The sequence below is a fragment of the Pan paniscus genome, chromosome 5 (genome assembly GCF_029289425.2).
Source record: "Pan paniscus chromosome 5, NHGRI_mPanPan1-v2.0_pri, whole genome shotgun sequence".
Lineage (NCBI taxonomy): Eukaryota > Metazoa > Chordata > Mammalia > Primates > Hominidae > Pan > Pan paniscus.
The window spans coordinates 172,074,827-172,091,627 of NC_073254.2; the positions used below are offsets into that span (position 1 = coordinate 172,074,827).

Here is a 16,801-nt window from a genome sequence, read left to right on the forward strand (position 1 = left end):
AGGCTGCAAAAAAGAGGGAGGAAGGGAGAGTGAGGTTCCTCTTGGCTTTGTGCCAGGGATGTGATTAGAGGACCCTGGGAGGGCCTTCATCCTACGAGGGGTTGGAAGTGGAAATAGATGTGTGTGGATGACCTGGTAACGTGTCACAGCCCCTTCCACCCCATAGTAGTCAGGGATTTAATGCCTCAACAAGGCAGGTCTCTGAAGGAGATTGACTTTTCTCTCTCTCTCTGAATGATACTGCCTGAGAGAAGTACTCACTTCCTTCTTTGTTTTCAACAAGTATGGACTTCCTTACACAAAAAGAATCTTTTTTGCTTTTGTCCCCCCATTTCACTGGAAATCTATCCACTGGGCACCACTGTTGGTCAGCTTCCTTTCATAGATTTCTTTATGTTTCAAATTTTAAAAAGGCAATAATAGCAACAAAGTGAAATATGGATTTAAGCTAGGAAAAGCAGAGAACTGAAACTTTTTTCCTGCAATCATACTTCCCAGCTTCTTCAGCAAGTTCTGCTTGGCTGGGAACATGCCTTCTGAGAACTTTACATTTCTAAACTGCTGCTAAATTGCTCCATGCATTTATTCCTCAAACTCTCAGGGAAGATAGCACTGGCTTTCAGTCTCATACCAACCAGTCTCAAGGTAATGGACCAAAAGTCATTTCCACTTGAAATATAATCCTTCTAAATGAATCATGCAACATGGTTTTTATCTCCATTTTTTCAGAATAACTCTAAGATGATGATCCTCTGGCCATATTTTTAAAATTTCTCTTATTTGTTTTAATTTTCTTCCATTTTTTCTTCAATTTTGTATCCAAACACTGCCTTCTCTAAGAGGAATGACATTTTTGCGGGTTATCATGATATATTTTTAGCCCATTTGCCTTGACCCATAGCTTACAACAGTTAAAGAACACTAACATATAAACATAGAGTTTTGCCCAAGGCCATTAGCTTTGCATGTTAACAAGTGGGCAGAAGGAAGGCTGGGCATGAGAGAGACATGCTGTCCTTCTGGTGATATCATCAATCCCATTCTTGTAACCTTCAGATCATTGCATTTGTTCGGAATCGTCTGCAGAGGAAAACATCTCAAAGTTGGGAGGTTGTTGAAGACTCAGAAACAAATGGATCCTGGGTAATTTTTCAAAACAGGCTTTTTGTCAATTGTCAGTCAGCTGTTTAATATTGTCAATTGTCAGTCAGCTGTTTAATATTGTCAATTGTCACTCAGCTGTTTAATATTGTGCTTTGTTATAAGGATAGGCACTGTGGTCTCAGCGTTCTTAAGCTTTTACACTTCCGTTATTTGGTTTTACTTCTGCATTAGTAGAGTAGATGTAGAGTAGATGCCACCTCTAGGAACTCTACCACCAGCAGCATCTTAGACTAGAAGCTCCCTCTCTAGGACTATAGTCTCTGTAGCCTCCACTTCTCCCACCCCTTATTCCTTCTGAGCCTACTTGGTCTTTGATACTTACTATAATACTTTCTATTCTCTTATCATAAACAGTTTTCTGATTTCATTTTCCTCTGGTTTCATACTAAGCCCCATAATCAGTCACTGCAAGATTACCTTCTAGAATTTCTGTGCCCTCAAGTTTTCTCCATATCTAGAGAGTCAGTCATCTGCCTTGAGCCACATCCACTGTCTACTTTCTTCACTTCCATCCCCAGGCTGCCCAGCACTGATGAAAACAAAACAAAAACAAACAAGCAAACAAAAACAAAAAACTGAATAGGATCTCAATCTGGTTTGCAAATCCATGCTTCTCTTTCTTGACTTCTTTAGACATCAACAGAATTGACGCCTCCTCTTGACCTGGGACACCCCTCCTCCTCGGTGCTTTCTTCTACCTCCCCCTGCTTCTCTGTATGTCTTTTGCAGGCTCATCTTTCTCTTAGGCTGTCTTCCCCCAAGATGCCATCTCTCCTCTCCCTCTGTGCACTCAGGCAGTCTCCCTTGTCAACCCCCAAAACTGCTTCTCCAGACCCCAGTGTTTCTCTGAGCTCCAGGTCCACAATTCCTAAGGTCCATGTGGATGTCCCTCACCATTTCAAACTTCTCTTCCACAGGGAGTCCCTGGTTTTCACTACCATAGCATATTAAAATACCATGCATTTCCCTTCATACCACTAATTACAACTTTGTTTCTTTTTTTAAAAATTTTATGTTTTAAAAATTATCTTCTGCCCACATATATTGTAAGCTCCTTTTGAGAAAGACACATTGCTGTCCTGGTCATTACTATATTCTTATCAACTAGCAGGGGCCGTGGTCGGGGCTTGTGTTAGTCCATTTTGTACTGCTATAAAGGAATACCTGATGCCAGGTAATTTATAAAGAAAATAGATTTTATTTGGCTCAGGGTTTTGCAAACTGTACAAGAAGCATGGCGCCAGCATCTACTTCTGGTGAGGCCTGAAGCAGCTTTTACTCATGGTGGAAGGCAAAGAGAGAGCAGGCGTTTCACATGGCAAAGGAGAGAGCAAGAGAGATGCCAGGCTCCTTAAACAACCTGCTCTCCCATAAACTGAAAGAGCAAGAACTCACTCATTACGGTAGGATGGCACCAAACCAGTTGTGAGGGATCCACCCCGAACACCTCCCACCATGCCCCACCTCCAACACTGGGATCAAATTTCAATGTGAGATTTGGAGGGAACACACATCTACCCTTTATCAGTGCTCAATAAGCTCGCTGAATGTAGAACAGTGATATAAGGCAGGGGTGGGCCAAGTATAGGTGACAGGACAAATTTGGCCTGCTACTGCTTTTGTAAATAAAGTTTTATTTATTTACAAAATAAATAAATAAATAAATACAGTCATAATCATTGGTTACATTTTGTTCACAGCTGCTTTTGCATTAAAACATCAGAGTTGAGTAGCTGCCACAGAGACTGTAATGGCCCCACAAAGCCTAAAATAGTTACCCTGTGGTCTTTTACAGAAAAAGTCTGATATAAAGGACAGTCTCACAGCACAGAGGAAAAGCATATAACCCAAAGGAGGAAAGAGTAGAGCATAGTGGACTGCAGAGAAGTTTCCCTGGACCCAATCTGTGCCTTGAAAGATGAGAAGGACACATCCAAAGGCAGGATGGGGGTGAGGTGGGGTGGGCGGTGGTGATCCAAGCAGACAGCATGGGCAAGTGTTCTGGAAAACTTGCCTTTGTTCACAAGTATCCTGCAGTATAAATTGCAAGGTGGGCAGTAAGAAATGGACTTGAAGAGATTGGACAAGGGCCAGAAACCCAAGGACATTGCTAAGGAGTTTGTGCCTTAGCCCATCCAGGGCCCTAGCAGCCTTGACTGATGCTTCTGAGGTCCTGGAGGCTCCAGGCTCAGGCTACCTTCCCATATTCTCTGAAAATAATATCACATTTGTTTAGTAAAAAAATTGTTTACTAAAAAATTAACCTCTCAGAATTTCTGCATTCACATTTTTTTCTTCTCATATCCTCGAGTTAGAAAAAGGTATTTCTCTCCTGTGATGATATTGATTCTGCACTCATCTATTTTCATTACTCTCTCCTTCCCTCCCTCCCTTAGTCCCTCCCTTAGTCTATCTCACTCTACCATCTTTTCCTTTGGACCTTCTGACATTCAACATCTTGGTCGCTCCTATCCAGCCACACCTCTGACCATTCAACCATTTGTCCTCTTGATTGGTTCCACCTTGTCCTATCACACTGGATATGCTGTTGCTCCCAAATTGCCTCCCTCTGCCAGTTTCTCGCCCCTTCCTCCTTCTGTCTCTCCCTCTCTCTTTCAATCTTTCTCTCCCTCAGTCTCTCTCTTTCCCTCTCTCTCAATCTTTCTCTTCCTCAGTCTCTCTCCCATTCTCTTTCTCTTTCTCTCAATCTCTCTCTTCCTCTCTCTCTCTTATCCTCTCTTTCTCTCAATCCCTCTCCCTCTTTCTCTCTCTCAATCTGTTTCTCTGTTAATCTCTCTTTCTCTCTCCTTCTTTCTGTCTCTGTCTCTGTCTGCCTCTCTCTCTCTCTTCCCTAGTGAGCTCACTTGCTTTCCCAGTTTCAGTGATTTCTATTCAGATATCTCCAAAATTTGTATTTCCGGATATTTTATGCTTTCATGGAGGCCGTGTAAATTGGTATAACCTTTTTGGAAGGCGTTTTGGCAATACTTAGTAAAAGGTTAAATGTTTACACCCCTTGATTCTGCTATTGTATGTGTAAGGATTTTTTCCTGCATACTTTTGTAAGTGTAGAAAATATATGTATAGGAATAATTGCACATTGTTTGTTGTAGCTGAAAATTAGAAATAATATAAATGCCTATAATCAGAGCAGTTAAATACATATGAACACAGTGAAATACCAGGCACCCATTTAAAAGATGAGGTATATTTTAACAAGCCTATTTGAAAAGATACCCAATCTTAGTAAGTGAAAAAAAAACTCATCAAACTGATATATTTAGCGCTGTCCCTCTCTCAAGTTTCAGACCCACGTTTTCAATTTTCTGTTGTCATCTTGACTTAGTCTCGTGAAATTTTAAACTAATCATTTTTAAGGGAAGATGTTTTCTTCCCTTAAAAATGAAATTCAGACAAACCTCTGAATTTCCCTCTTTCTGCTAATTTCTTGCTTTCTTTTATCATCTTTCCATCCATCCTAACATACAGTTCCAGAGGAGTCTTTAAATCCTTCCTCATTGCCTAACACCGAGGATCGTTTGCTGAAATCTTGTTGATTTTTCCCTCAGATCAACAAAGGATTTTCAGAATAGCCCTGATTTCTCTTTATCACCATGGTGCTGTCTCACGTCTTCTCTCCCCCTCCTCCTACCTGCCGTCTCTTCCAGACTCGTCTCTCTCCCCCACTCTCCTTTGCGCACTGATGCCAAATTAGTCACAACAAAAGTGTTTACGTGATCGTGTCACCCACTGGTAAGCTCTTAATGGTCTTCCCTTACACATTATCTCCCATTTCATCTCAGGAGCCTTTTATTAACCACTCTTCACAGTCTGACTCAGCCCTCTTTGCCAGTTTCTCTCTTTACAAATAGCAAAGTCTACGAGCTAGATTACTCAATATTCCCTGAATAGGTCTTCTCTTCTCCCACCTCTTGGCCTTTCCAATACCATTCAATCTTCCTGGAAATTCCTGAAGTTTCTTTCCTCCTCACTCAGTCAATGTTTTGAGACCCACATCAAATGCTACATACTATTTGTTCCTTTACTGATCATGCCAGTTGGAAATGATTTAAATCTGTAAAGCAGGGTGCTATGGAATGACATTTCTTATAGCCCTTTGGTCATTTGGGAGCAATGTCTAACATAATATCCTCCAGGTCCATCCATGTTGTTGCAAGCGACAGGATTTCCTTCTTGTTAAAGGGTGAGTAGCATTCCATTGTACATATATTCCACATTTTATTTTTTTTGCTCATCTGTTGATGGTCACCCAGGTTGATTCCATATCTTGGCTATTGTGAATAATGCTACAGTGAACTTGGGAGTGCAGATATCTCTTCAACATATTGATTTCATCTCCTTTGGATATATACCCAGTAGTGGGATTATTGGATCAAATGGCAATTATATTTCTAATTTTGGGCAGGGTCCTCTGTAGTATCTCCATAATGTTTGTAGTAATTTACATATCCAACCAAGCACGCCAGGGTTCACTTTTCCTCATGTCCTCGCCGACAAGCCTGATATTCTTATTTGCCTCTTAGCACTTCGGCCTTTCCCTCGTGACTTAACGGTGCCTCCCTTGAGACTACTTGAAATAATAAGTTTGGATGGCGAGGAAATACCCTTCTGCTGTCACCCTTTGCCATAAGACTGAGTTACTTTGTAAACAAAGAAGTTTTACTTGGTCTTCCATGCCCAAGACCCTTTTACTTTTCATCGCTTAATATTTCATGGCCAAAAACTGTTGGTTCTTCCAATCTTGTAAGGCCATTTATCTTTGATCTTGCTCCATTCCCTTCCATTTTTGCTTGAGAACCATTCAGTTCTTGCCTGATCTCACGTCTTTCTCGCAACACCTTACTAATGACTGCCAGAGTGTCCACTACACACTATCGGTCTCATTTGACCACTTCCCCAGGCATGTAGCCTACCTGCCAAGTTCTTTCACAGCAGATATTTTGCAATGTTGTAAGAGGGCTCCCTAGCTTGCTATGTTTTCTTACTACCTGGCATTAGGAAGTAAACATTTTTCATGGCAGTATTCAATTCCAGTACCAATTTCTTTTTTAATCTACATGGGCTAACTGCTGTATCAAACAGCCATGAAATCCCAATGTTAATTGCAACTTACAGTACATTGTGATGTTTCTGTCTGTATACTCATTCAGACACACAGAGTTTAAGTAATTTGTTCAAGATCACAAAGTTAGTAAATAGTGGCATCAAGATTTGAACCCAGGCAGCTGGACTCAAGAGTCTAAACAACTTTCATTTTAAAATTTGCATCTTTCAAGATATATCACTTACAATTTCCATCTTCATCACTTTCTTCCATACTTCAGACCTGCATATATAAACCTCTTGATCATAGAAATATTTATGGAGTCTCAGCATTTTGAGCACATGCTGAGAGATTTTGTAGTATTGAAGATAAAGAAGCTCTTTAAATACATCTAATCTTGCCACTATTGATTTTGAACAGCATCTTAATTTGTTACCTTTTTAAAACCATATTGTACTTTTCTTCAGGACAGCTAAATTAAATGTCTTATGTTGATCCCCTGGGTTTTCTCAGTTTCCATTTATCAGTTTCCTTTTATATAAAGAGATGCTAATGGGTAACCTTACATTTTGTAAGGCATATTTTTGAAGATATACAAGTGAAGGTTTGGTCTGTACACCCTCGTTAGAGCTCTTTATTTTACATGTGGAGGAAGAGATGCCTTAGGGCTTCTGAAAAACAGGCTTTTATTTTTATAGAGGAGAAACTTCCAGAACATGCCATGAGCAAATGCTCTGTCAAGTCTGGTTCTTTCCCCCATTACTTAAGTGCAAATGGACCACATTTGAAGAAGATAAGTAGCAGAACAAGGCTTCCCACAAGGGGATTTTGAGGTGCTGTGAAAACCAGACTGACATAATCCATGGAGGAGTTCATCACTGCAGGCTGTCACGTCTCACAGTGGGAGTCATAGGCTGGTCTGCTTGATAAACGTCTCCTGATCTATGACTGGAGCTGTGTGCTTCCTTTAAAAATAAATCTTGTTTTTCCATGCCCCACGTGCTTCTCAGCCTCAGGAGCACCTCATGGATTTAGCCTAATCTTGTCTTTTACAGTCATGTTACTTCCAGATTCCTAGGAATCACCCCATTTCTGATGCCGTTGATCCATCCATACCCACTGAAATTGAGCTAAATGCTCTAGTCTGATTTGCCCCTTGAAGTTAGTATAGAATATTTTGGCTAGACTTTGAAAATGAAGCCCTGACCACAATGCATAATGACCTCAGTAGACACTGAAGAGTTTCTTTGCATCAGGCAAGTGACAAGTATCTATCTCATCTTCAAAGTCCACATAGATATGTGCCAGATTGTAGGTTGACAAATCACTTTTTCACTAGCTCATGTGGCAAGCCTTTTCACCTTGTAATAATGCTAGTGAGAGACCCATAGGTACCACATAATTGGCCAGTCATTGAGATTCAAGCAACATTTGTATAATTTAGCAAAACTATCATCAGAATCATCAAAGTACATAATTTTTATTTATTATACAAATAGTGGATTCACTAAAGTGCTTAGACCAACTAAGTTGCTCCCATTGAAAAACAGGGTGATTTTATTCTTAAGAATGTATCAGGATAAACTTCTTGTAGCCTCTAAACAGCACTGCTTAGAAAAGTGCAGCTTCACTGCATTGCATATCCCCCTAGAAGTCCTCAAAGTTCAGATGTACACCACAAAAACATGAAGCACATGTGTTTGCATGGAAGGTAGGCTCTGGGGTCTTCCTATCATAATATGTCTATGATTAATAGTCAACATATGCCCCCTCCACATTCCCTAAAGGAACATACACATGCATACACACACACACACACGTGAGAACTGAATTGAGACTTTGGGGTATACACCATCCCTGAGGGCACAGTCTACAGCTCCTAATGTGTGCTGTAGAGCAAGCATTATATTGTTGACAGGTAATAATTCCTGGTTAGGAATTACAGGATATCCAGTGAGAAGAGGCTGAGAAAAATACACTCTTGCTGGAAGAGTCAAGAACGAGCTCTTCGTGGGAAACTATGGGAGACGATTGAAAAAGGACAAGAAGAAAGGAGAATTGTTAAGTCTCCACTTTCTCAGTTTCTGAACTGAACTTTTGCTCACAGCAGGTGAACACAGGCTCCCTCCCACACTGAGACTTCCTCCCCTGCCGGTGTGCAGTCTGTTAAGTAAATTAAGAGACGTTATACTGAGAAAGGAACATTTCTCTATTTTGGCTATGAGTTGTTATTTTTAAAGCTTCATCCTCCAAACATTTTCCCCTATCCTTGTTTATTTTTTCACTAGAAAGAAGATGAACTGCTTAAAAAAAAAATTCAACTCCATGACAAGAAAAACCCACTTCTAGCATGTTCTCCCCACTCAATGCCAATGGAGCCTTTGGTATGAGCACTCTGCCAGCCGCACGTTGGGCAGCATACCTCTTGAAATTCCTGCTGTGCTTCTATAGAGCTTCCATGCATCCAGATTTTCAAAGTCAAAGCAAAATGCGCATGGCAGTTTTTTTCTGACTCCTTCAAGTTAAAAGGCCAACCTCTCCCTTGACATATCCATGTATTTATCAGTATATCTATAGGTAATACTTAAAGGTGATCCTTACTGTGTGCCACACTCCATTCTAAGCACTTTACATAAAAAAAACTCATCTCACTTTATTTGGGAATAGGATGACAATTTCTTCAATATTGAGATGGGTTGAATCTGGGGAGACTGATGTTAGATGCAAAAAGCTTTCTTTCTAGAACTTTTCCTGTGTCTTGCACCTGGCTTTCTCCCTGTCTGTCTTGTTCCCATTCTAGATCTCTTTACTGACAGTGTCCATGGCTTTCTTCTTGGTACTCTAGTGTTGAGCATAAGGACTAGTATGTAATAGGCTCTCAGTAAATCTTGTTGAATGAATTAAAGTAGAGCAAGAATTAAAGACAGAGAAGATCTTCTTGTTGGAATTCTTTCTTTTGGTTGATAAGCAATGTGATTTGACATAACAATCTTGAGTCCTAATCCCCTCATTTGGAAAATGGAAATAATAATGCTAATCTTAGAGGTCACTTGTAAGAAGTATATGAATATATCAGAAGTAATCAACATTTTTAAGTCAAAGAAAAGAACGTCTGTGAAAAAGAAAACTAATGAGCTACTTGAAAAAATATTAATTGGATCTTTTTCTCATACCTTACGCCAAAATAAATCCCCAAAAATGGTTGCACAACATTGTGAATATACTGAAATCCATTGAATCACACTCTTTAAATGGGCAAATGTTATGTTATGTCATTATCTTTCAATAAAATTGTTATAAAAATGAATAAACCCCAGAAGATCAAAAATTTAAACACGAAAGCATGGAAGTATACTAGAAGGAAATATAAGATAATTTTATATGTTATGTTGTATATATTTATATGTAAAATTTTTTTATTTTTCTTTGCTTTTAAAAGCAAGACATAATGTTCTAGAGCCATAAATGAAACGTTCGATAAATTTAATTCTCTATTAAATGTTTTGCAGAAGAAAATACCAGGAACAACATCAGAAGAAAAAACAAAAAACCATAAGAAAAACAATTAAAAATACATATGACAGATGGCTTATTACTATAATATTTAAAGAACTCTTAAAAATCTATGTGAAAATGACAAATAACAGAAAAATATGTGCAAAGGACAAGAGCAGGCAGTTTAGAGAAAGCCTATACCAATATATTCTCTTATCAACAGTCTATTGTACAAGCTATTTGAAAGCAATGTTTGAACTATCAAAATTTAAAATACATAAGCCCTTTTATCTAGCAATTCTACTTTCAAGAATTTATTCTATAGCTATCTGTACACGTATCCAAAGACATAAACGTAAGGATAGTCATTGAATGAAATGTTTTTAACAACAAAATACTTGAAAGCAAAGAAATGTCACCCAAGAAAGAAGTGATTAAAGAAAGTTTAGCATTCAGTTCAGTGAAGACATATTGAGCTGTCAAAAAAAGTTGATGGAGAACTCCAAGGTCTATTTACTAAAAACAAAACAAGGTGCTAAACAATATGTTTAGTGTTCCTATTTTAATTGTTTATATATTTCACAAATATATATTTGTGCATGCAGAAAATATTTTAACTTCTTTCTAACCCCCTCAAACACATCGTGCCAAAATTCAACTTGTGATAAAGAAAAAAATAAATGAATTCCTTTCATGTGTAGTATCTCATTTAAATTCTTCAACAACCCTATAAAAAAGATACAGACACATGTTTTTAAGTACTACATGTTATGAACCTTTGGTTTGCTTATTTAATAGTTGCAACTACTAATGTTAAATTCTTGATGCCAAGGTTAAAAGCCTGAACTTCTAAAAATATCAAGATCTGACATTTTTCTGTTTTCACAGATTAATCTGCCATCTCCTGACCTCCAACACACTGCTCTATGTTCTTTCATGCTGCTCCTCCTCCCATGTTTAGGACCCTCTTCCAAGGAGGCATTCACATCTCTGCTTGATGAAACCCTACGTTATCTTAAAGCGTTCACTCGAGTGCCACCTACTTACATACCATCTCCTGCAATACCAATGGGCTCAGCCCAACCATAGCCCATAGTTATTGTAGTTGTTCTTGTACTTCAAAAGCACTACAAAACACAACCATCAGGACTTGTTACATTATTTGAAGGCTATGAGCATCTTCAGCCGAGGCCCTGTTTTTATTCCCAGAACTACCACATTGTTTAGAATATAGTAGCAGATCAATATACATGTATTAGATAAATCGTTTACCCAGATCTTGATCATTTTCAATTACCCATAGGTTGAAGAACTCCATATTTAACATGGCAGACTTGAGGACTGAACTACCTACCTCTTCTAAGAAGTTGAAATGAGAGTGTTTTATTGATGGGAAATTATTTTTTTGTTTTGCCTTCTAGAATTCAAATGAATGTTCGTATTCCATGACGACAATGGCTGATAGTTTTTTGTTAAAGATTTAGAACCAGTGGATTTTTATGAATGTGAACCCTTTCATGTCTCGTGGAAGATTTTCTGTTTTTTAATCTTTTTATTTATTTATTTATTTTTGCTATGTTTTCATAGGAACCAGGGAAAATGTGTAGAGGGCATGGTGGAGATCTTCGACATGCTGCTGGCTACATCATCTCGGTTCCGCATGATGAATCTGCAGGGAGAGGAGTTTGTGTGCCTCAAGTCTATTATTTTGCTTAATTCTGGTGAGTTGATAACACAAGAGAACTCAATGCTGGATGAAATATTTATTTGTATTTTTCAACCAGATATGATCTACCCACTCCAAAGGCATAATGTCATAAATAGAAAGAAACTACTGACACACGTTTTAAAATAACCTACCAACATTGCAGATTCCTTATAGAGGTAGAACCATGCTAGCCAAATAGACACATGAAAAATTGTAATTTGGCATTGAATCAAATGGCCTTTGAGCTAAAATTTTTGTATGCTTTCACAGATAGGATGTTTTTATTCAAATGGTACATGTATATAGACATATGTTAGTTGATAGTTATATTATGTCTGAAAATAAGTAGACCAAGTAATTCTGTTAGGAAATTGTGACCAATTCCAGGCTCCAGATAGTAAAGAAAGAGGGTCATTTGAGACAGACCATGTTTCTGGTCAAAACTGACTAGCTAAAAATATAGTTGGCTTAGAGATAGAAAAACCTGTTTCTAAAACAGAAGAATGTGGAATGCAATAAATTGTCCAGCTGAAAGAGCATTTTCCATTTGCTCTATGAAGTCTGATTCTACTGCCCCTTCATATTTATTTGTTTGAGAAAGCTTAGCTAAGAGCAACATCTGTTTTTTGTTTTTGTTTTTGTTTTGTTTTTGTTTTAAATGTAGTGAGGTTGGCTGTTGTATAAAGAGTTACTCTATGTCACCAAGATGGAAACTATGGTTCAGCCTGAATTAGTGCCCTGACTCCTCCTAGCCTCTTGGTATTTGGATCTAAGTTCTAGCTCTACAGCCTCTGGGACCTAAAGCTCACATTGGGTATCAGCTGTAGAGCAGCTCCCCTTAAGCTCCACCTTTCCCCCTGGCTCTAACCCCACTTTGTGGCTCATCCCTCATTCTCACATAGAAATCATAGCTATTTTGAAGCTCTGGGCCTGACTTAGTTTCTTATACCATTAGACATAGTCTCAAATTCCTCAGTAGCTGAATTGCAGCTTGTATTGATCACATACATAGAGAATCCGCACTTCCTTCTCTTTCCACGTGTTTTTGTCTCTTTCTGATGAGTGCCAATCCCTTCCCGCTTCCCCTAACAATTTTTTACTTTTCTTCCCCACCACTGCTAGGAACCTGTGTTGCTTAATGGAATCAGCCCTTCCTTCTCTTTTCTTGTGTTTTTGTCTCTTTCTGATGAATGCCAATCCCTTCTCACCTCCCATGACAATTTTCCACTTCTCTTCCCCACCACCACTAGTAACCTGTGTTGCCTAATGGTTATCACAGTAATCATTCTCACTTATCAACTGATAAATGGAAATCTGTACTATTACACTAGGCAAGGACTGAATTACAGAATGAAGTCCCATGATAAATGATGTGATCCACACTAAGGAAGTGATTACCACTCCATTCAGGTTTCTGTTTCCACTCACGTGCATTGTGCTTTTCATTTCAGTCGTTTGTCCTGTACATTGTAGGGTCCAGATCCCACAATGGCTCTTTACTGGATGAGAGTTCTGGGAGCAGTGCCACTCGGCTACATGGTGCCAGGTCCTGAACCTGTGCCTTCTTCGGTGGAGGGCTGGCACGTGCTGATGGCTTTCATGTGGGCAATCTGGGAACTTCAGAGAAGGCAGGCCTATTAAGTGTTAAGACTCCCCACCCCGAACTTTTACTGAGAAAAAGTACCCCAGACAGGAAGTAAAATTAGCCAGAGTTGTATGATCCACACAGTGGATGCTCTGATCTCAGTAATAAAAAATACTTCCTCCAGATCCATATAGACTTTTCCTGCATTATTGTTTTGTTTCTGTTCCTATGACAGAGTGAGTTTTTAAAATTATTATGCAAGAAATATCAGGATTTTTGCCACCAAAACGTTGGATTCATAGACCCAGGGTTTTTACAACCCAGGGGGAAAAAACTTTCAGCCCTCACAAGAAAGTATTTTATTAAAGACTGGCACCCAAACCTCAAGACTGTATTTCTCACTGCAGGATTTGGCCCCTGTCTGCCTCCTTCTCAGACTAGTTAAACTTTCATACTCCATCCTTGTTCCTTCGCTTCTTTCTTAGGATCTTCTGTGCGCTTCTTTCTTAGGATCTTCTTGGCACTTCTTTGCTCTTGAAGGGCAGAAACGCTATTGTAGAAATTCAAGGCACTGTATGCTGACATAGTTTATAGTTGTCTTTTTCATGAGATAACACAGCGGCTGGCAGCTCCTCTTTTCTATCAAGGACAGTACTGCTGGCTCAGGAGAGCAGTAAGCAAACAGAAGCTGTCTCTCAACCCTGTACAAAGCGAAACCACTCTTTTCCCTACAAAAGTGAGCTGTGCCCCAGAAAAGCGGATCTGCTGCTGAGCAGGGCTCCTCATGTCTCCTATTGTTCCTGAAAAACAGCATCAAAGAGGGCAAGACTGACACACAATGTTGTAGCATTAGGAGCCTTTTTCAGAATAAAAAAGCAATCAGTCATATGAAGCATGTGGTCATACCACAATCAACAATTTTTCTCCACAACTGGAGATATGGATTTTTCTAAAAGTCCAACCGATTCATGGCCCTGATACGGGGCAGCTCTACCTATCGTGAGACCAATGACCAAGTGACTCTGACTCCAGGAATCTCTGACAGAAGCCAAGCTGGAAACGGCTCAGGAAACCTGAGCTAGAAGATGCCTTTCTGACACCTGGGAAACAAAACCTCAGTGTATGGAGGAACCCAAGGTTTTGTGTTGAGCCCCAGTCGCCAAGGTCTGAGGAGGCTGGGTTTATATTGGCCCCGATTTTGTGGCTGAGGCACAAGGGGAATTGAAAGGTTGTTGTGAGGACCTGCTCGGAATGTCTTTCTGGAAGTTTGGAGAGGGTCTCTCAAATGCCAAAATTTCCATGGGAAGCCATTTTCACAGCTGCTTGGGAATGGGAGATATTCGTCATCATTTCTGCCCCATTTAGAATAATTTATTACTTTGCTTGCAAAAACCCGGAATCATCCATAGGACACACGTTGTTTGTTTTTCCACTCCACACCAAAGGACAGAGGCATTCCTGGTTAATCCAAGATGCCAACTTCAAGACATTCTGAGAACTAGCTGGACAGAGCTGATGTGTAGGGCAAATCAGAACAGAAGTGATGGGCCCAGGGCAAAAGCCCGTGAAGCAGCAGCTGTGGAGGAAGGATGGGAGCTGGAGCTGCAAAGGGGGCCATGGTGGAGACTCTGGGCCTGCCCACAGTATTCCTTCTGCCCAATGGGAATTCAGTTTTCCTGCATATCATTCAATTATTTCTCATTTTTCTAGGCCCAGCTCACCTTATTAGGGAAGTTTTGCTACTACCCCAGTCCATAATGAATTTCCTCTCTAGACTATTTCAATTCTTACAGTCACTACCACACAGTCTAGGATTTGGTTAGTTGGTTGATTTCATTCATTTATTCAATAATTCAATGTTTATTGAGTTCCTACTATGGACTTTGTGCCAGGTATACAAAAATGAATGTTACTGTTGTGTGGGGTTTTTTTCTTTGCATTTTTAACATTAACCTGGATTTTTCTCTCACTCTTTATGCATGTATTTCCTAATCTCCCTATAAACTATTTGTATTTTTTTGGATTCCTCACAGTCTATTTAGCCTGTGGACTGTCAACAGATGTTACATCATTCAGTCATTTAATAGATGCTTATTTGCTAGACATGGCCAGGAGGACCTGGAAAGTCCTCATTTTTCCCATCTGTTCTTACCATTCTGAAATGTATCATGCTCTTCAGTGCTCCACAGATCTAGATGATATCAAATTATTAAATGGAAAAAGCAAGACCCATCTCCTTGGGTTATTGTGGATAAGGGGGAAATTGTGTAGGAAGTGTCTATTGCAGTTCATGGACCATCGTAGGCCCTTAGTCAACAACAGCTATCATCATCACTGATGAGAATCTCTGGCTTAAACGGAGTAGGTTCATGCCTTTTTTCAGTGTAATGAAGTGTTTTAGTTTAAAGGCCTTTAGCAAGGCTTACAATAAAAAAAAGTGGGGACTCCAGGGTAACACCAACAATAGAGACCACCATGGCTGTTATCCCGAGACTGTTAATTATGCCACGTAATTAGATTTAGAGAAAATTTAGAGCAACATTTATCTTGTGGATAATAATTGATTGTGATTGGGACTTACCGTTGAGAGACCTTGATGAAAACTCTATGGTGAATTGCTGTGGAGTCACATGGGTTCATGCATCATTCATCAGTGAGCCCTGGTTTTAGCCTCATAACCCCTGAGAATCCACCTCTATCAGAAAACCACCCTTTCAGTGAAAGTTCCTCAAGGCTCAGAAAAATTCATATGTCAAAGCTTTATATGTAAAAATCTATACTCTCTAATAAATGTTTGGTTTGGCCTTCACATTCAATTTAATAATTATTTCTACCTCTTTTCTAAACCGCTCTTAACCACAGTTCTGTATGTTTAATTCTGAAGAGCCTCATACACCTCCCTCCCTGGTAACTTTATCTACTTCTCTCCCTGGAGAACCAGCCAGACCATGATTCCAGCCCTCTGTCCTCTCTTCAACCGTAGGTCCTCTTTTTCTCTCTTGACTCCTCAAACCTTCTCCAGTTACCCGGATGCCTTCTGTGTGCTGCTGGCTTCTGCATCACTGTTCGCAGGGCCACTTGTTCCCCTGGAAATGTCTTATGCTCTGGAAATGCTATAGCCTTGTTCACCTGTTCATCCAAAACTGATCCTCAGACAACATTTCTCTTTCAATTGATGGAATAATAAAGAGGAATACACGTCAAAATTCATAGACATTTAAATACCCAAGGTGCAAAGTTAAGGGAAAACAAGATAGGAGAAAGAATTATGGCAACATCTCTAAAATGTGTACTTTAGTGTTTAGCAAAAAAGGGACTATGGAATGTCAAACAGGAACATATATGTTAAACATAAACATGGAGCAGTGCCAGCTGCTGTCTGCCATATAGTCATGCTTTGTTAATGTGGCACATCTTGCCATGATGGTGCCCTCATGAAACGAAGGATGCTGAAGCTGATGCCATTCTGTTTGCTTTGATCAGAAGCCACTCTCTGGTCAAGGAAGTATTTGTTTCATACTTAATTATAACAAGCTCTCATCACAAAGATTATTTTCTTTCTCCAGATCTGGATTGTTTGCACTCACTTTATATTATTAGACAATTACTCAGATTGTTTATGTTTTTATGTTTAGAAATAAGACAATGATTCAGAGAGTCCCTGTATTTAGATGAAAGAACATTTTTTAAACATATTGACTGTAAACACTGAAAATCATTAATTTTCAACAGTTGAAGGTTTCTGACAGGAACAGCCCTTGGAAATTGTAAATGGGCACATTGT

The 16,801-nt window shown here is 39.4% G+C and overlaps 1 protein-coding gene across 3 annotated transcripts in view; it reads left to right on the forward strand.

Annotated features, from left to right (window-relative positions):
* Positions 1-16,801, forward strand: part of ESR1 (estrogen receptor 1) — a 416,254-nt gene that overhangs the window by 360,772 nt on the left and 38,681 nt on the right. For all 3 annotated transcript variants that reach the window (XM_063605040.1, XM_063605039.1, XM_063605041.1), the window contains one exon: positions 11,312-11,445. In XM_063605040.1, the coding sequence (XP_063461110.1) occupies positions 11,312-11,445 (134 nt within the window). The remainder of the gene's footprint in view (positions 1-11,311; positions 11,446-16,801) is intronic.